This window comes from Gallus gallus, chromosome 18 (assembly GCF_016699485.2).
Source record: "Gallus gallus isolate bGalGal1 chromosome 18, bGalGal1.mat.broiler.GRCg7b, whole genome shotgun sequence".
Classification (NCBI taxonomy): domain Eukaryota; kingdom Metazoa; phylum Chordata; class Aves; order Galliformes; family Phasianidae; genus Gallus; species Gallus gallus.
Window position 1 is genome coordinate 9,856,943 of NC_052549.1, and position 20,317 is coordinate 9,877,259.

The 20,317-nt window shown below is 53.8% G+C and overlaps 1 protein-coding gene across 2 annotated transcripts in view; it reads left to right on the plus strand.

The window, feature by feature from the left end:
* Window positions 1–1,792: 1,792 nt before the first annotated feature.
* Window positions 1,793–20,317, plus strand: part of SLC38A10 (solute carrier family 38 member 10) — a 31,286-nt gene continuing 12,761 nt past the window's right edge. The window contains exons 1-10 of one of the 2 annotated variants that reach the window (XM_004946256.5): window positions 2,001–2,225; window positions 3,134–3,251; window positions 6,658–6,703; window positions 8,259–8,352; window positions 9,201–9,344; window positions 10,961–11,085; window positions 13,484–13,586; window positions 13,917–14,099; window positions 16,028–16,139; window positions 16,301–16,407. In XM_004946256.5, the coding sequence (XP_004946313.2) occupies window positions 2,127–2,225; window positions 3,134–3,251; window positions 6,658–6,703; window positions 8,259–8,352; window positions 9,201–9,344; window positions 10,961–11,085; window positions 13,484–13,586; window positions 13,917–14,099; window positions 16,028–16,139; window positions 16,301–16,407 (1,131 nt within the window). In that variant the 5' untranslated portion in view covers window positions 2,001–2,126. Of the gene's footprint in view, window positions 2,226–3,133; window positions 3,252–6,657; window positions 6,704–8,258; window positions 8,353–9,200; window positions 9,345–10,960; window positions 11,086–13,483; window positions 13,587–13,916; window positions 14,100–16,027; window positions 16,140–16,300; window positions 16,408–20,317 lie in introns of both variants that reach the window. The other variant, XM_015295619.3, reaches the window with a different exon arrangement.

Here is a 20,317-nt window from a genome sequence, read left to right on the forward strand (position 1 = left end):
CCATGTGAGACGCGTTGTTCAGTAGCTGGGTGCTGATGGGTTGCAGGTGAGCATCTGCACATGGTTTGCATTGCAGAGAGATTGGGGACACAGCAATTGGAAACACGTTGTCCTGCAGGACTGCCCTGCATGCAGGCTGCCAGGGATGAATTCTGCAGCCCTGTGTCAGATTGGCTGCAGCAGCAGTACCTACCTGATTTCCTCTTTTTAATGGGGAGGAAAATGGAGTTTCATTCATCACTTGGGCTTTAAAAATTGCCTGAGGAGGGTTTGCTTTTGAAAGCAAAAAATCAATAGCAGGAAGAAAAGAGAAACAGGGAAAAGGGCAGCAGTGGTGAAAGCAGATGGATACTAAATCAATCCAGGCTGGAGACAGTTGGTAACACAGCCAGGACATCACCAGAGGGGTTGGGGCGCCCAGGAGTTGAGCTTTGGCTGGGTGCTGCACCACCCATCCTCACAGGCACCACATCCCACAGTGCTGTGTTGCAGTGCTCTCGGTGCATGCTGGGCTCCTGGTGGCCTTGCAGCATGTGGGGAAGACACCTGAGCCCTTTTTTTCTGCCAGTGTTGAGTTAGGGGCCATGTAAAACTAATTGGATAAACATGATTTCCCCTCTAACTCAGTGCAGATGTCCTGGTGCAGCAGTGAGGTGCTCTCCCTTCCCAGCCAGATGGGCGGCTGTGTCCTGGCGGTGCTGTGCCTGCTGGGGTAGGAGACGTCCAGCCCCACAGTGCAGCTGGGGATGGGTGGGGAGGGGAACCCCCAGCCCTGGGGGTCATAGCAGCACTTCTGCTGCTGGAGAGAGTGTGGGGGGCTGAGAGGAGGTCACAGTGTGGAAAGTCCCATGTCCGGATACTGCATCCCATATCTGGGTACCGTGTCCCAGGCCGGGGTAGTACATCCTATATCCTGGTACTACATCCTATGTCCAGGTGCTGCATGCAGTATCTAGGAATGACATCCTATATCCTGGTGCCATAACCTGTGACTACGTACCATGTCCCATATCCTGGTACCACATCCCATATCTAGGTACCATGTCCCAGTACAGCGTTCCATATCTGGGTATGACGTCTTCTGCTTGTGTTCCATGTCCCATATCTGGGTACCATGTCCCATGCCCAGGTGATGCAGCCCCTCTAGCTCTGGCCCTGTGCTACTGGTGCCAATTCTCACACCCAGACACTGCTGTTTGCCCCACACCATCCTCCCTCCATGGCCAGTACTATTGCCATTCCCATCTGTGCCCTGTCCACACAGGCTTGGGATGAAGAGAGGGGCAGCCCCTATTGCTGCTGGGACCATGTCTCTCATGGGGTTTTTGATGTCAGAGCACCAGAAAGCCGCCAGCGCTGCTGCCTCAACCCCAGCAGCACCTGGAGGGAATTAGGCAGGCGTGCTCCGCCTCCCTGCAAACCTTTTGTAGAGCAAATTCTTGCGGTTACCCATTGCAATTGCTGCAAATTATACAAGCACTGTGTATTTTGTTCCAAAGGGAACATGCAGTTGGCTTGCTCAGCTCCGACCTGCCACCGTGCCTGCAAAGCAAGTCAGCCTGTGGGTGGTGGGCATCCCTTTATTCCTTCCCTTTTTTAAGAGTTGATCCCTTGCAAAGCCTCTGCACCCCCATTGGGAAGCATCGCACATGGGCTTTGATCTACCCCCGCCTGAGCACCATGTGCACTGCACACACACGCACACAACAGCCAGATGCATGCCCAGATGTGCACACATGAACCCATGAGCAGAGCAGGAGCCCAGAAAGATTGCTTGCATTCAATGTACATGCATGTATGTGTGTGCATGCACCCCGTTTCCGCCCCTGCCAGCAGCCCCAAAACAAAACTCTCACGCCCTCTCCCTCCCCTCAGTCCTCCCGGAGCAGTGTGCGCGGTCCTCCAGGGCGGCAAGAGCGCCGCCGCCGGCCGCTCCGCCCCTCCCCTCCCGTCTCGCTGCCCACCGCCCCACTTCCCGGAAGCGCCAGCGGAGCAGCGGAAGGCGGAAGTGCCGCTGTGGCCGGTGCCGGTGCCGCCATGGCGGGTGGCTGAGGGGACCCGCGGGGCGGGGCGGGGTGGAGGGGCGGCTCCGGGCCGGGCCCTGCGGGGCGGCCCCGCCGCGGACAATGGCGGCGGCCGCGGGCTCCAATTGGGGCCTGATCATGAACGTGGTGAACAGCATCGTGGGCGTCAGCGTGCTCACCGTGCCCTTCTGCTTCCGCCAGGTGAGCCGTGCCGTGCCGTGCCGTGCCGTGCCTGGCTCACGGGCCCCTCGGTAGGGCGGGGGCAGCCCGGGGGGAGCCGCGGGGTCCCGGAGCCCTGGGAAGGGGCCGGGAGCGGCGGTCTGAGGGCAGGAGCTGCCTGCGTCCCACAGCCTTATTCTGTGCTACGGGGCCCCCGAGCTGTGTGCTGTGCAGCCTCCCGGCAGCTGTTCTCACCGTTACTTCAGCTGAAGAGAAGCACTGAGCGCAGTGCCCGTGTGTGGGTTCTGCAGGTGCCGGACCACCTGCCACGGCCCTGAGACTGCAGTGGGTTCAGCCCCAGCACAACGGGCAGTGTGGTGTTAGGGGTGGTGCTGCTTTTGCTCCTTTAAAGTCACCTGCTTGAAAAGCAGCCAGTGAGTGACACCTACCTCTGCACACCTGGCCTGCAGTGCAGGGCAGCTCGCTGATGTCCGTGTGCTATTAGGTAGTGCTTATTAATAAGTGTGTGCGTTACGGTTTGGACCTTGTGCTTAGGTGTGGCTCTGTTGTTTACATGAACCTAACGAGGGCTGCAGACAGCCCTGGGGACGAACCGCTCTCATGGTGTGAGTCATGGAATCATTCAGGTTGGTAGAGATCTCTGAGGTCATCAAATCCAACTGTGCTTCACAGGTGGCTCTGGTTCACCCCTCCGTGCTAGCTCAGCTGGCTGCTCTGTGTGGTCCTCAGGCTGCAGGAGGAGTTAAATTGAGCTCATACATCACGTTTGTCCTGGCTGCAGGGGAGCTGAGGAACTCCCTGAGCAGGCGAAAGCGCAGCTGAAGATGTGTGGGGGAGGCTGAAGGCAGCAGGAGGTGGGAGCGAGACTGCCCAAAGTGCCTGACTTTCCATCTTATGCTTGTCTTCTTTCCCCCCCTTTTCCTTTCCAGTGTGGCATTGTCCTGGGAGCTCTGCTCTTGATTTTCTGTTCTTGGATGACTCATCAATCCTGCATGTTCCTGGTGAAATCGGCCAATCTCAGCAAGCGCAGGACCTACCCCGGCCTGGGTGAGAATTTCCAGCTCTAGGGCTTACTTTTTTTAACTGCGGTTTTACTTCGACCTCTTAATTTACAACTTTCATTCTGATATTGTTGGAAAACCAAATGATTCCTTGATGTAGTTTTCAATTTGTGTTTTGTTCCTCTGTCAGGCTCTTCCCCCTGTGCCACGTCCCCGGGGGGATACGAGGGCTTAATTCTGCTCTTGACAGTGAAGTTAATAGGCACAGAATTGTTTTGACTCTGCAGGGCAGGGGAGGAGATGCAGTGCTGACTGATCAAAACCCAAGTTTTCGGGAGCTGGCATAGCGGGTGCCTGGTGTAAATTATCGGTCTCAGCATGAAAGCCACGAGCTTCCCCACCCAGCATGCTGCCGAGGACATTGGGTTCTGCCAGCAGAGCCTGGCATGGAGCTCGGGCTGCCTGGGTCTGAGCTGTGTGTGCATTTATGGCAGAGCAGGGGGAGCGGAGAGGAAACAGCATTCAGAGTTCCAAGTGGCCAAGAAAATAAAAACATCTGCAAGATTCATGTGTGAGGTTTTGGCAGCGTCTGCCAGCCTCTGCGCGGTGCCAATGCTGGCCTCTGCTGTGACCTCTGCTCATTCTGACTGAGGTGGGGAGCAGGAGGAGGTGGTCGGGTTCCCGTGCTCTCAGCTGGCATGTGAAACAGCATGCTTGTTTACTTGGTTTCTCTCATTTGGGGAAGTAGAGAGTTGGCTGGCATCGCTTCTGGTAAAAGAGTTAAAGAACTGTATGGATCGTTTGGTGACTGTGTTGTTGACAAATGGATTTCTACCATGCTCAGGATGCCCGAGGTCCTGTGACCAGGCTGTGCGTCTTTAGCCTTTGCTACGAGCCTAAAAAAAAAAAGATTAGAGTGTTGTGGCTTTAGCAGGTGTGCTCCTGCCCTGGAAGCAAGGCTTGGTTAGTGCAGAGCCCTCAGGTGGTGCCTGCCTTGGCCCAGCCCCTCCTGTCCCAGCTGCCTGCGCTGCTGCTCCCTGCTCTGACAAGGAGCCTTTGTGTGCTGCTTCCCTCTCGCACGAGTACAGAGAGTCCCCTCCACCTTGGAGCATCTCCCAGGAAGAAGGGGTCCTCCGCGCTTCCCGCAGCCAAGGGGCTCGAATACACAGAGGCCAGTAATGCTTCCCAGCTTCCTGGCACCTCCTGGCAGGCGGGCACCGGCACAAAGAAGTGCCTCTGCTCCCTGCCCGCGCGCTGGGAGAGGTGCCACCTCGAGCCACCAGGAGGGGACGGCGCTGGGAGGAAAGGCAACGCTCCTATAACGCATCCTAATGCATCAAGGTTGAGCAGCTCCACACAGACAGCCTTTGTCACCGTGTGCTTGAGCCCTGGTACATCTGCGAGAGATCCTGGCAGCCCCCGCAGCCGATTCTATGGGAGGCTTTGGCAGGGTTTAAAGATGGAAGAAAGTTTTGCAGTGTAACTTCAGGCAGCCGGCCCCTTCCGGAGGAGCACTGAGAGCGAGCGTTCCAGCTACAGAAGAGCCAGGCTCGTCACAGGCTGAGATCCGGCTCAGATGTTGTCTCCCTGCATCGCTGTCTGTGTGAAGGGCTGGACTGTTTGAAATCTTGTGCTCTTCAGCACTGCTCTGTGCGGAAGGGAAGCACCTTGGAAGATGTGAGGCAAGAAGGGAAGCGGGAGGCGGTTCCCAGGGAAGCTGCAACCAGCAATGGGTTAATGCCTCCCCTTGCAGCTGCCAAAGGGCGCTGGCTGTGTGCAGGACCCAGCAGCCTGGGTCAGCTGCAGCGATGAGTGCTGGGACACGACCTGTACATGGCAGCCACTCTCGGTTTGAAAGGGCTTCTCTGTAGTCCTGAGCAGGTTCAGCTCTGCCCGGCTTGTTAGGCACCTAGAGATCCCGTTCTGGAGATGTTTTGCTGTACAGTGTATTTTACGGCTGCTGTTTCCTTCCTCCTTCAGAAGATAAAGGATCCAATTTTTCCCGTGTCCCCAAATGGGGACATCTGACATAACGTTTGAAGGCTTGCTTTCATTAGAGCATAACTTCAGAATAGCTGAGGAAGCAGAATGGCTCTCAGCACCTCGAGCTTCCAAATCAGCAGCAGCTGTGACGTTATCCGGAGGTGCGCTTCTGTGTGCTGGGAAAAGGAGCCGGTGGGGTCGGTGCCATAGCAGCAGTGGTTCAGGAGGTCGGTGCTCCGGGCTCCAGGAGGATCCCCAGTCCTCTCACTGCCTCTTCCCTCACACCTCTCCCCCCAGAGTGGGCGACTGCTGGAGGCCAGGAGCTGCGGAGTGCTGTGCTGCAGCCCGACTGCGCTCCGCTTCCGCCCCGTCTGTCGTCGAGCCCTGGGCTATTTTCAGCACTGCCCCACATAACAAAGCCGGTTTATTTTTCTGCTGTGGGTCTCCCACTGTGCTTTTTTTTTTGTCCCCCCTTCGTTCTGTGGGAGAACATGTTGTTTCCTTAATTTTTAACTCAAGCCGAGCCCAAAGAAAATCATCGTTTGTAAGTTAATCTTTAAAAATAACAGAAGGAGCTTCCAGAAGTGAGGAAAGTTGGTTTTTCTGGTGGGCTCCGGGGCTCTGTGCGGTGCTTTGGGAGCAGACAAAGGCAGCCCAGGGGGTGGTGGGTGGGTGTTGGAGCTCTGCAGGACGCTGACAAGCGGGCACTGTGGTCTGGTCTTGGAACTCGAGGTCTCAATTCACATTCTACCCAGCGAGATGGAGCTAAAAATACGCCCGGTTTTCTTGGCTTTTTCTTTTTAAGAAAAAAAACCCCGATGATTTAAAGACTACTGATGGCTTTCTGCTACGAGCTACAACCCAAGGATGGGAGGGGGAAGAAGCCTCTTGGCAGCAGCCCTTTGGTGTGGGCTGTGAGTGCTGGGTATTCTGGGGATGGGATTGAGCGTTCTGGGCACTGGCTCAGCTCTCCCATCCAGCAACGTCAGGCGGTTCAGTTGGAGTGGGAAGATAAAAATAAAAATGCGACTGTGATTGAAATTTTGCACTGCAGTAACTTTTTGCCACACAGCATCTTATAGATGCATATTTTCTCTTCCGCGCTGCCTTTCTTTTAATGGTTGCCATGTGTGACTGCTACTTCACACTGCCTTTTCTTTTTTTTTTTTTGGTAACATAAAAAAGGGGGGAGAAAAGAAGGGAAAATAACCTGCGTTCTGCCTTCCCTTCATCTTTTTTTCTTCCTGTCTTATGTGGTTTTCAATCTGCGGAGGGCAGGTCTGCAAAAGAACACGGGGCGGTGGGGAGGGAAAGCAGCCCCCAAGCGCAGTGCTGGTGGCTTCCTGCTCGAGTGCCCTTTGTCGCTATCAGTGATTAATTTTTAACTGATGTGTGCACCACGTTCTGGACCTTTCTTTAATTAACTGCTTTCTTTTTTTTTTTTTCTTTCCCCCTCTCTCTTATGCCAGCATTTCATGCCTACGGAAAAGCAGGAAAAATGTTGGTGGAAACAAGGTAATCTACTGCTTTAAAGCTGGAATAGTTTGTCTTTAATGAAGAGTACCGCACTGTGGCATTGCTGCGCTCATTTATTACTCCCCTGCCCTCCCTGGTCCCAAAAGTTTTCCTTGTCACCTAGAACTTGAACAAGAAGGGGAACGAGATGCCCACGTGCTTCACCTTCTGTGCAGGCAGGAGCTCTGGGTCGTGGGGTGCGGAAGCTGGAGAGCGAACTCATCTCCTGCTCTGTCTGTGAACTCATGGGCACGTTGCTGGTGGCTGGTTTCCAGGGGTGGGATCCCTGCCAGGATTGCTGGGAGTTTGCAGGAGAGCATCCCGTGCCGTGGGTGCGCCCTGGAGCTGCCCGGTGCCGCCTGTTCCCGGTGCTGGGAAACGCCTCGTGGCAGGGCCCTGTCCCTGTGTCAGCATGAGAGCTCTCCAGCCCGGTAGCCGCTGGGCTCCTGTGCCTCGTGTGACCCCAACGCCAGCAGAAAATCCCTCGCAGGTCACGTTCAGGAGCCCTGATGGGCGGTGGGACGTTGTTACCATGCTGCTTTTTCCAGAAGAGGTGCTCTGTTGGAGGCATCTTGAGCTCTGGCCAGGCAGTGGTGCTGGCTCGTTCTCTGTTCCCATCTGCAGACTGCTGCAGAACACTAAAAATACACCGAATGTTTCTCAAAAGTGACTTGTCCATGCAAGCAGTTGCTGTAATTGCCACAGGGATGCTATAATTGGAAACGGGAGGGAAAGTGGTCCATGCAATCATGAATGGGAGGAGAAGCAGTTCGTACTACAATCTTTTCATTAAAGTGTGGTCCATTTTGTGGAAGGAAGTTTGAGAGCTGAGCCATTACCAGGGCTTTCATGGCAGGCCCTTGCTGCAGGGGGTGCGGCTGGGAGGACCTCTTGCTGATTCTGTTAAATGTTTTTCCAAGAAATAAAGGAGTTCTTGCCATCCCTAAGGTCTGTTTCTTCTGTGGCTCCAAACAGCAGTTAAACCGACGCACGTGTTGTTAGCAGAGCCACGTCTCTGGCCGAGATGTTGCTTGTGGGGGAGAGGTGGATGGAGTTTCCTTGGTTTTACGTTGCTGGGGCTGATTGCAGAACTGATGGCCTTAGCCAAGCTGTTAAGAGCCATCCTCCGCTCTGGCTCCAGCAGGGCTCGTTCTGATGCACAGCCCCACTGCATCCCTGCAGATGGAGGACTTGCTTGCTTTCTTGCCAAACGTTTCCAGTGTGATAGTGGTAAAATCTGGGTCTCGTCTCCTTTGTGTCGTGCTGGAAAGTTGTGTGGAGTTAGGGAGTGGATGTACTCTGAAGCAAGGCATGCTGAGGCTGCTTCACCTCTGCAGACAGACGAGCAACTGCCTGCGTGGATTTTATTTTAAGTCCCTTTAAATGTACTCTTTGTATCCTCTGGAAGCTTCTTGGTCAATGGGAGGGTGCAGGAGGATTGTGAGCAATCTGCAGCTGTTGTGGCTGGGCTCAGTGTGCAGCCCCCCAGACCGTGTCTGCGTTCCAGGGTTCCTGCTTCAGCCTCCTAATCTCTCCATACTTTGTTGTTTTGCAGCATGATTGGGCTGATGCTGGGAACTTGCATTGCTTTCTATGTTGTCATTGGTGACTTGGGGTCCAACTTCTTTGCCCGGCTGCTTGGATTTCAGGTAAATAAATCCTCGCTGCATTGCAGCTGCTGTGCAGGCAGTGGTCCCAGTTCCCTTAAATGGAGCAGTGTGTGCTCAGAGGGCCACGAGCTGCTGTGGGGGGGGCACCTCCAGGGAAGCTTTAGTAACTCAGAAGTATAGGAAACAATCAGATGTGCAAAACCTCCCTTAAGGCACCGCCAGCAAAACGCATCCCTTTAATACTGGTCGCTATTAATTCTGGAGCAGATTAACGAAGGAGATACGATGCTTCTGTCCTGATGCTTTCCCTGCCAGGTAGTGACAGACAGTTCCTCTGCCTGAGCCCGTACCCCTCGCACCCCTCTGCTCCTGGCGGGGCTGTTATCTGCTCCTCCTGATGCTGCTAAGCTCTGATTAAGGGACTGTGAAGTTAAAAAGATGCGTTGTGGCTGCAGCCAAATTAGGTATTAAATATTTCCAAGCATTCCAGAGTGTTCTGCTATAATAAATACCAATGTGAGGTTTTGATTAATTTTCTGGATCAGAATTTTCAAGACTTCAATCTCCCATTCCCCGAGTAAGTTCAGTTTTTATTTAATTGCATGGAAAATACTGAAATCACTTGTGTTGGATTAGTGCTTAAAGCCTCCCTGCTCCGCCCCCCCCCCCCCCCAGCCCAATACTTCCACTTCAGGGTGGACATGTCACACACTGTGCAGAGCAACAGTGGCACCCAGTGACTGTCTGAGCTAATCACAGACCCAGCTATAGAAATGGCAAGCTTTCAGCAACTGAGTCTTTAAATACCTATAGAATTGCATCAGGGAGTTACTCTACTCATTTGGTGAGGCATTCTGAGCGTGCTGTGTGTGCTGGTCCCTCTGCAGGTGTCTGGCAGCTTCCGCATTGTGCTGCTCTTCGCCGTCTCCCTGTGCATTGTGCTTCCCCTGAGCCTGCAGAGGAACATGATGGCCTCCATACAGTCGTTCAGCGCCATGGCTCTTATCTTCTACACCGTCTTCATGTTCGTGGTGAGTATTGATGATGGGAGTTTTCCCACTGGGCAAACGCAGGTGTTCATGGTGTGCCCTGTGGGGACAGCCTGCAGGTGCAGGGCTCGAGTGTAACGTGTGTCCTTCCTGATAAATAGCACTGATAGTGCCTGGCACAGTGGCTGAGCTGCTGCCCATGCGCTGGGCTCGTGGGGAAGGAGCACAGAGCAGGAACCGATGGCAGATCTGCGTGCCACTACAAAGCAATGGATTGTGGTGGCGAGCAAATCGAACTGTGGTTTATTCTGCTCATGGATATCATATAATTTAGAGCTCTGAAGTTGAAATCAGAGGATGGAAGATGTGGGGAAAAGTGCCTGGAAACACAAGGGCTTTTATCATGCGTTGGTGTTTTGCCTTGGAACTTCAGTGCTCGTAATCTGCAGAGGGAAGGCAGTTCTTGTTGAGAACACAAGCATGTGCTTTGCATGCTTTCTTTGCAACCGATGGCGAATGTCTTTCAGGCACCAACTGATGGCATTTCTGCTTCTTGTGCACTGGAAACTTCATAAGCTCTCAGCTCTGACACGTGGAGTGTATTTCTTCAGAGATTTTTCTAGAAACGTTTTCCTTTACTGAGATAAATGGATTATTGACCATTTAGATCAAGTAGGGTAAGCTGAGGGTTATCCAAAGCTCGCTCTGTTTGGCTTGGCCAAGCTTCGTCGTATAGCACCACGTACTGAGAGGTGGAGACTGATGCTCAGGCTGCTTGTTCACGGAGCCCCAGCCCTGTCTCCACCAAATTTCAGGCCTGGAAGAGCTGAAACAAAAGAAAGAAAAGGGAGGAGTGGAAATTCCACGTATTTGACTCTTTTTTTTTTTTCAGTAGATTGGGCTGCGTTACAGTTCTGAGCTGTAATGAGGCTGGAAACTGTAAATGAGTGTTTCACAAAACTACTGTGTTCCAGAAGCTGCGCCTTTAAGAAAACCACAACATTTCATGAGAGTTGGCTGCACTAAAAGTAATCTCTGGGGATTAGAAAACCCCTATTCAGGCGATATTATAAACAGGCATTCAGACGTATTTACCTTCTGTTTCCTGTGCAACCCAACGTCTGCCAGCTTCCCCGTCAGTGGCAAAAGAGCCCCTGTGCCTGAGCTGGGTGCTTTGCTCCCCTTGTTTTCGTGAAGTTTCTCCCTGTCCCCCAGTGAGCTGATGGTGCTGAGTGCTTCTGGAGCAACGGCGTGCTGGTGGGGTCCTTTCTAAGGACCTTTTGTCTGTCCGTGTTGAAGAGGATTCTCCGAGGCAAACGTTGCTTCCTGTTTTAAAAAAGAAAAGTGCAAAAGAAATGTCTGGGAACAATAACTCTCACGGTTAAATGTGGCAGTGGAAGTCGTTCCACCCTGCTGTGTGCTGCGATGTCTGATGGCATCAAACCAGGGGGACTGCCACGAAATGGCATCAAACCGGGGCGCCTGGTGAGGATGCTGGGAGCACTGTCAGAGGGTGTGGGTGGGGTAAAGGGTCGGGGGATTTGAGAGCAGGCCATGGGACGGCGGGCACTGCTCTCGCCGAGCTGCCGCATGCTGCCTTGCATCCAGTGCTGGCGTTCCTGCTGGATCTTAACGCCTTTTCCTTCTCTTGGCTGCAGATCGTGCTGTCGTCCTTCAAGCATGGCCTCTTCAGCGGGCAGTGGCTGCAGAAAGTTAGTTACACACGCTGGGAGGGCATTTTTCGCTGCATCCCCATCTTTGGCATGTCTTTTGCCTGTCAGTCGTAAGTACCCACCCTTCCCACTCCTGGCAGTTGTGGTTTGCAGTGCCTTTTTGTGAGGGTGGAGGGTCGTAAGGATCCGCATGGGGTACACACCATCTGGTTTCCTATTTTATTTTAATCCTGCTGTTTTACAGCCTGCAGAAGTACAGCATCTCTCTCAGCTGTGACCCTTTTTGTTACCTAGGTTGGGGAGGGAGCTGCGTTTCACTTGGGAGTTACTGTACTTAGGCAACATAACATCGTTTGGGCCAAACAGCTCCTCAGTGCAATGCACGTTGCTTCTGGGCCAGCTGCATAAGCAATGGGTTTCCCCTGTTTCTTGTAGAGAATGAACCAGTACCAGGGAGGGCAGTGGGGCTGTGTGCTCCCAAGGGCCCCTGCAGGGCGATGCGTGCTCTTTGCTTCCCCGAATCCCTTTGCAAATACACAGAAGAGGACCACAGAGCCATTGACTTTGGATAATTGTTTGCATATTTCCAGTTACCTGCTTTTCACAAGGCTTTCCTTTGGCACGCAGGAGGGCAGGATGACAGCAGGCTATTTTCACGTTTCTAGCTGCATTACCTTCTGCACCAAAATGGCAAGTGAGCAATACGTGCCCGGCCAGAATAGTAACAGGCTTTAAATAGAAACGTATATCCAAATGTGGACACGGAAAAGACCATCCTCATTTGGAAGGCTGGCAGAGCTGGGCTTTCCCCCCTGTAGTTCTAGCAAACGGGTAGCATGCCAACAGCAAATGAATGTGACAGATAAAATTTGTTCAGACTGCTGTGTTTACACCCACACGCACGATCCAAACCATCGTTTTCCACTTATGGGCTCTCTTGGCACCTCGGTCCCCACCCGAGCACGTTCCAGCCTTGCTGATAACATCTCCGTTACAGCTGGCGAGGGGAGCTGTATTCTTGTACAGCTTTACCTTGTTTGTATTTTAGCATTTTTTAAATTCCTTTTGTTGTTTATGTGGTAGCAACACAGTGCCCGGCACTGTATTGCTGGGAGTTGGAAACGCAGGGAAATCATTTGGGGTGGACCAGCATGCACGTACCTAAATATAGACTCCATCACAGCACTTACGTGGCAAGCTAAACCAAAAGCAATGTGTTTTTTCCGAGCGCCGGGGCAATGTGCTGCCCCAGCTCAGGCAGTCCTTATAAGAGTGTTCTTCTCAGCTGGCTAGGTTTGATTTTGCTGAGCTTCTGAATCACCTTTTAAAAAACACATAGTTCTGACTTGACACAAAGCTCCCTCCCCTTCAGCATGTAAGTGCAGCGTGCATACAGCAAGGAAAAATAAAGGCAGCGTTATTGTACCTCGAAAAGCTGACCTTAATTTACTTGGGAGTTGGATCCCGTTGGCTCTTCAGAAGCTGCCTTGTTGCTGCAGAGCTCACAAAGTGGGTCACTGCTCCACAGGTGTGCAGCATGGAAATCTGCTCCGGGGCTGAGGATGGAACAGGAGGATTCGGGGCTCCCTGTGCTGCAGCCTCTTTGTGTCACCGAGCCCTGCAGGGGGGTCAGAAGGGCTCTGTGGGAGGAAAGCCCTTATTTCTGCCTGTGGTTATTCTGCTGAAAGTGGGGATAGGACAAATCAGCGCTCAGTGCCCCTGTGAGCGTCAGTCCCTGCAGGCAGCTGGCACTGTGTCCAGAGGAGCTGTGTGAGGCTGTCCCTGCAGCAGAGGGCCATGCTTGGCTCCTCACGCGGACGCTCAGCTCCCTTCGTGCAGAGCCCTTAGAAGGTCAGGGATTAAGGGTTAAGGGTTTTGCTCCTCTGCCTGACACGCTTTCTGTTCGTGGCTTTTTGCCCGCTGGAGTTGGGGATACCTCCTTCCATCTCACGGGGTGCTCCCCCTCCTCTTGGTTACTTGAGTAACACTCTCCAACAGCAGCACCGAAATATGCCAGGCCCTGCATTTAGCTCTGTTTGTTTAACTTTTCCTTTAGACAGTGTGATGCTCTAACCTCCTTCCTGCTTTTACTTTGTAAACACTGCGTTACTTTAATTATCAGTGCCGAGAGCTCCAAGAACAATAATCTCAGTGCTCTGCCTGGCCCGGTGCCACTGGTGCTCAGTGGAGCAAACGGCCATTAATTTTGCAACACTTTTGAACCAAAATGTTTACATCACACGTTCAGCTCCACGTGGTGGGGTGGGGAGAGCGGGAATATTTTTGCAACACTTGGAGTTATGAGTGTTCTGCAATCTCTTGGCATTAGCAGTATAAATTGTGGCACAGCGGCGAGTGTTTGTGCTCTATAGGGGGAAGGTGTCAGGGAGGCTTTGCTGCTGGGCTGAGGCAGGGAATGCACTCAGAATGCACTCCCAGAAATTGAGTTTGGGGTTTTTTTTCCCTCTTTCTGGAAACTTTCCTCAAATAATTTACCCTTTTCAACAGTCAGGTCTTGCCTACCTATGATAGCTTGGATGAGCCGTCCGTTAAAATCATGAGCTCCATCTTTGCATCTTCCCTAAATGTGGTCACCACCTTTTACATTACGGTAAGAAACTTCCCCTTCTCTTTCTTTGCCAGAAGTCACACTCAGGAGGGGACGATGATTTGTCTCCAGATGGGGCTGGTTTCTCCTTATCTGTATTTATTCTCCAAGATACTTTGCTGAAAGCAAAATGAAATGGGGAGCGATGCCTCAGCTCTGGGGGGTGTCGCAGCCAGGGTTCCCAGAAGGTTCCCTATGGAGGTGGCCCCCCGCTCCCTCCTTGGCACGTCCTCACTCCTGGGTGGTCGTTGCCCCCCACCCTTTGGCAGAGAGCAGCTGTGCGTGTGCTTTGGAGCCCAACCTCCCCTGCTCACTTCCCCTCCCGCCGGACAGGTGGGCTTCTTTGGCTACGTGAGTTACACCGAAGCCATTGCTGGGAACGTCCTCATGAACTTCCCTTCCAACCTTGTGACGGAGATGATCCGAGTGGGCTTCATGATGTCGGTAGCTGTGGGGTTCCCGATGATGATTCTCCCATGCAGACAGGCGCTGAACACCCTTCTCTTTGAGCAGCAGGTAAGACCCTCTCGTGTGGCCAGGAGCAGCTCGCTGCCTTGGTGTGCACCTTGGAAACTTGCATTTTGAAGGGCTCCTGCGACCGTTTGGCTTCTGCTGTTGGCTGCTGACCTGGGCTACAACTGTACCCCTGTTCTGTGGGGCTGCATTGACAATGGCATGTTTCTGACTCGTGGGTGGGTACTGCTGCCCGGAGTGGCAAATGCTCAGCTTCCACTGCAGGTTAAGTGCTGTGCACAGCAGGAGGCTGATGGCAGTCTGTACACTCTGCTGTACTGAGTGCTTAATCCGTGGTGCTTTGAGTTTCCTGTCCTCTCTGCAGAGGAGTCCCGTGGGCAGCAGTGCTAGGACTGAGCCTGGGGCCTGCCCTGCCCTGCCCTGCCCTGCTCTGCTGCCCCCCAGCTCACGTGGCTGCTGTTTCCCTGCTCTGCTCTCACATAGAAGTGTTGCACGGTTCAGAGCTGAGGTGGTTCTCTCCCTCACAAAGAAGGAGAAATGTGTTTTTGGAAACAGAGGAGCCTCCTTATTTCCTGCTGCTCCAGCTGGCATCCTTTTGCTGGCCAACTCAATCTCGCTTTGCATTTAGCTCAAGCTTCTGTTCCTGGCCTCAGAGCCTAGCCTCATTTCTTCTGTGTGCCTGCGCTCATTCCTGCTCTTGTGCTATAATTCCCACCTTCCCACCTTGTCAATAGCTCCCTGGGCACAGCCTTCTCCTCTCGGGGTTCAGATGTCCCCTTCTCCGTGTCTCCCTGGCTGCGTGGTGCCGGCACAGCACGGAGCTGCAGTGCAGTGCAGCCCTCTCCCACACGTTCACCTTTCCCAGGGTCAGATCTTCAGACAGCCGCTGTGACTATAGTTGGTCTGTCTGATTTAGACTGTGAGTCCCTTGTGGCAGTAGCGTGTTCTCCTCTGTGTATTGTACGGCACTAAGCATGCCGATGGTATTCAGTAAATAACAGTAAGAGATTGTGGGAATGTTCTGAGGCCTTTGTGTATCTGCATAAATAGAAACCTCTTAGGGCAGGAAATAAAACTCGAGCAATTTATAGCTCTAAATCATGCCACTTCTGCCTGTGAGAAGCCCCCGGCTCTTTTCTCACGTTGGGAGAATCTGAGGATGGGGGAAGGCTGTTGGAGCGAGGCAGCGGACGTGGAGGGCTGGAAGTGCAGGGGAAGCCTCACTTCTCCCCTGGGCTCTGAATGTGTCACTTTGCTTTTGTGTCCCATCCGCGTGCCCGGGAGCATGGGGACCCGCTGGCTTTCAGGGGCACGTGGGTCCGTGGCATCCTGTGCTTTCCACACCTCCTGCTCGGGGAACGTGGGCTGGGACGGGAAACGGAGGGCATCTGGAAACGCTCCAGCATCGGCAGCTCCCCCGCAGCTCTGCTCATCCTCTGCAGCCCAGCTGGGGTGTCTTCCGTCACGTCGGAGGAGCCGGCCCACGCACTGCAACGCGGTGGGAATAGCCCTGCTCCCGGAGGTGCTAGGGATGCCTCAGTGCAGCAGAACCAGAGCTCTTCCCAGTGCCCGCCCTCCCTCCTGCCTTTTCAGCTGCGCCTGTTTCTCATGCCCTCGGCCTCGGGGCCACTTACAGCAGCATCACTGGCAGGAGGATTCGGATACAGCTGTGCAGTTCACATTTGGGGCAGGATGGAAACAGCAGCTTTGGCTGCGTGCCTCCCATCAGTCTTGTTTTGAAGGTTCAGATGCAGTTGCATGTTAAAATTACTCAGCTACATCTAGCTGCCCCCCCCCCCACCTCAACGCTGCAGAGATCACAGTGCTGAGGTGATAAAACTGCCCCTGTTCAGTCTGCCTGGCTCCTTTCACCCCACTGGCAGAGCCTGAGGGGTGATTGCCTCGGAACTGTGCGGGTGTGCAATAGGGGCTCAGTTCATTCTCTCCCCTTCCCACCTTTTCTCTTCCAGCAAAAAGATGGCACCTTTGCTGCTGGGGGTTACATGCCCCCACTTCGCTTTAAAGCCCTGACGCTGGCTGTCGTGTTTGGAACCATGATAGGAGGCATCATGATCCCTAATGGTGAGTGGGGGGTTTGGGGAAAGGGCTGCCCAGTGCTCATTCTTCGTGGCTCTGCTGTGTAGGATGGCTGGGCTGGTGCTGCGGGCAGCTGCCAAGGGCTGCTGTGCTCATGATTCTGGAAGAGAACAGCTCTGCTGACTCCTCTTGTTCTTCTTTGCCAGTGGAAACGGTCCTGGGCCTGACAGGTGCTACGATGGGAAGCCTGATTTGTTTCATCTGCCCAGCTCTTATTTACAAGAAGATCCACAAGAATGCACTTTGTTCACAGGTCAGTGGTGATGCTGCTTGACATCCCCCTAAGCCCTCCGCAGAGCCTGGGAACACCGTTAATGTGGCTGCAGGAGGGCAGCTGCTCGGTGCTCCCTGCTGCAGCCTCTTATCGCAGGTGGGACTGTTCTGTTCGGAGCTCACAGGGCTGGCTCAGTGCACGGCTGCCCCATTTTGCACAGAGCCTCTTTATATCCCTCTAAGCAGCGAGCAAAGCTTTCATTTGCTGCATAAAATGCTGCCTCCAGTCTGCCTTCTGATGGGCTTCAGGTTCTGTATCCGCAGACTGGGGAATCCAGGCAGCCTATAAAACCTTACATCTCAGCCTACCTGGGCTGGGTAAAATAAACAGGGCTTCTCAGCGATGTGGTTCTTGCTGCTGACCTACAGCTCTCTGGTCTCAACCAAAATAATACTAGAAAGGAACACACACGTAGAGGTGTTGCTTCAGGAATTGATCTTTAAAAGATTGGGGTCGTTCAGAGGCTATTAAAAGTTGAGCTTTTCCTCTTGCTCCAGTTTGAATTGGCCTCCTCGGGGACCGAAACAAAGTGGCTCTTTGCTGGGCTCGATCTCTCTGGTTCTGCAAGTACTGCGCTTTTATGGGGTCAAAATTAACGTGCTTTGTTTTTTGTCTAACAATGACCAAACCCGTGGCCTTTTAGCAGGCCTGTGCTCTGGCATCACCAGGCACGACAGCGCTGGTCTGGGAATAAGGTTTGGGCAAACTGCGGAGTCAGCAGAGGGAGAGCAGGAATTTCTGTGGGTCCTACAGAACTAATGGCTTTTTCTGAGTTTAATGACTTGTGGGTTTGCGAACGTATGTGAAGCTTTTAAGCAGGGTGCTTTTTTTTTTTTTTCTTCCCCCATGCTTTCTCTGACACAAGGAAATAGTCCAACTTTCCAGCTTTCACTCTGAATTCTGACACTTTGGTCCTAACTTCTTTGACTGAAACCCCAAGCAGGAGTCTGAATGCCAGCCTGGGTTTTTCAGGGAAACAAAGAGCACTTTCAAGTATTGCTTTCTATTCCGGCCGAGCCAGAACGTTTCTCTGCAGTGCCTTGAAACTGCACTCAGGGTGTGCTGAGCTCTCTGGCTGCCCAAGGCGACTCTCAGCTGCCCGCAGTTGAACGCTGGGGCGCTCGCAGTGCGTGACCTGAAATGCCGCTTGTGGGGCTGGAGAAGGTGTTTGTCCTGCAGAAATCCCACAGAGGAATAAGGGCTTATCTGAAGCATCAGCCCCCGGGTTACCCTGGCATTTGAAGGGGCTGCTAGCAAGCTGTCCAGCCTTCTCTTGAATGATCCATGGCCCGTCAAGTTTGCATACTTGCTTTGACCGATGCTCTGAAGTGCTGCAGCAAGGGCACACCTGTCCTCAGGAATGCGCTCGGCTGCATAGCGCTCCGTGCCTCGGCTGGGGAGCTGAGACCGGGGCCCAACCCTCTCCTTGTCCCTCCAGGCCTTCTGCAGAGACTCATTTATTCATTCCCCGTAGCTCTTTCTTTGGTCTCCTCCTTCATTCCTGCTTCCTTTGATCCGGGCGCTGCACTCCATCAAAATGTGCTCCTGTGAATAGTGGCAGTGTGGGGGGAGAGGGAGCCGCCCTGGGCAGAGCTGTCCTTCCCCACTTTTCCCTGCCTGAACAACGCACGTACACGTTCTGCCTCCCCACCTACACCGTCCTGAACGTGTTTCCAAAGCAGCAGGTCTCAAATCCAGCTGTTTGACTCTCTGGGTTAGCCGGACTCTTGTAGTATTTCTTCTGCATGTGTTGGGCCACCTCCTGCTTCCAGCGAGGTCCAGCACGGAGCAGCTGGCAGCGCCGGAGTTGGGTTTTGCAGAGCTGGGAAGGTGATGCCAACTTAGGGTATGATGCAGCACTGAAAGCAGCCATGAGGGCTGCAGGGCAAGCAGGCAGTCCCAGACATCGGCTTCTGCCACCCAGCTGTGTATTGTCACAGCCAACGTGCAGGTTGGGCTGCAGCTGGGATCAGCCTGGGGACGGCACGCTGTGGGAGGGAGCAGTAACAGCAAGGCAGGGGAGTTAAAAGCTCAGAGTGAGCCCTGCGGGGCTGTGGGGTGAGCTGGGGAGGAGCATCCCTTTCCTTGCAGCACGTTCCTGTGACGGTGCAGCTCTGCGTCCCGCTGCCCTGGGGAGGATTGGCAGAACACTGCTGAAGGTCGTGCTCAGGTCTGTAAACACAGCATTGAACTTCCAGCAGGAAGGTGTTGGCTTCCCAGTGTTGACACAAGCGTGTGTCTGAGAGGCCCCTCCTCGGGAGGCTGCGCTGCTGCTGTCCCGCTTAGGGAAGAGGAGCTGTGGAGGCTGCTGGGGTCAGGCAGTGCTGCCTGCTCATTGCTGCGTGGTGGGACGTTCCCCTCTCCGCTTTGGGTCAGTGCTGTGCATTGCTGTCATGGCGGAGGAGGCAGGGAGGGACACAGCTCTGCATTCCTTTGCTCTTACACTGTCCCTCAGTGCACGGTATCCAAAACAACACAGGTCAGGAGATGTCGTCACTTGAGGCAAACGTGGCTCTTGCTTTGTGCTGCTGGCTCAGGCGTGGTCAGAGGAGATGCTCTGAGCTAATGACACTTCTGTACAAAGTTCAAGCTCTCTTCTGGGAGGAAGCACGGCCAAGAGAAAGCAAGCAGCAGAGGAAACGGATGCATAAACTTCCTCTTCCGAGTCCCCGGCCAGGCCCCAGTGCTGCCCTCGGGAAATGGGTGCTTGGCATGCTGAGCTGTGAGCAGGAGGGATGTGCCTCCTCACGGTCTGTGTCCGAGAGCCCTTTGGTGGCTCCCAGGTTCCCCTCTCATTGGGCTGAGGGAGACTCCCCCTGTGGGAACAGCTGCTGGCTCAGAGCTGCTCTGCGCTGCTGCCCCTCTGCTTCTTCCGCTTTCTCCACCCCAAATGCTTTGGCTGGTTTCTGCCTCTGCTCTTCCTCGAGACACCACTGAGTCCCTGCAGCCCACGTTGCTGTTCCTGTGAGTGCCAGAGATTGGCCCTGGTGGTCCCTTGAGCACCACCTCCCTCCCTGCTATTTTTTTGCACACGGTGGAATGGAGCTGAGTTACAGACCTCCATTCGGGTCTGCAGCATTCTTGGGCTGGGTGAGGAGGAGGCGTGGGGCGGCCCGGCCCCTGCGAAGCTCCCAGATGAACTCTAAATGTTGAACAATCAGAGGGGTTTAAATCCACAACATTCGGGCCTGTGGTTCCCTACTAAGATAAGAAACAACAAAAACCCTTTTAAAACCAGTAGTGATTTCAGCCGTTTCCTACAGTTTCCCTTTTCTCCCACATGGCTCCCGGTTCCTGTGGCACCAGAATACATCCTCTTTGTGGAAATGCTCTTCCTCTCTGCTGTTGTTTCTGGAGGACGCCGGCACAGCCGCGTTGCTGCCAGGGCCGTGGGTCGTGCGAGGGGGGGAAGCGGAGGGCAGGGATCTGCCTGCTGCTCCCGGCCTGCAGGATGTCTGCTCTTTGTGCGCGGGGCCGGGAGCAGCCCTTGCTTCTGTTTCCTTTGCAGCCCCTCTAAGATGTGCCCTCTGCTCCCTGGCCACGCTGCTGATCCCTTTTCCTTCCGAAGGCGTCTCCTGGGTGCTGACCACACCGACCCCTCTTCTGCAGCAATGGGGAGCCCAGCGCCAGCCCCGTCTCTCTCCCTTTGGACTTCACCTTTCTATTGTGGGCTCCCCCTTTTATTTCCCATCTTCTCCCTCCTCCGGTAGCCCATGGCAGCTCCTGTTGTGTTCACGTTCCCCAGTGGCTGTTTCTGCTTTTTCTCACACGGAGCTGCATCCTTTTGTTGTGCCTTTTGTAAGTGTGCTGTACATGCTGCAGGATGAGGATTCCGGAGAGTAAGGCAGGGATCAGCCCTTCCTGAGTTAGAGAAATTCTTTATAGGGTC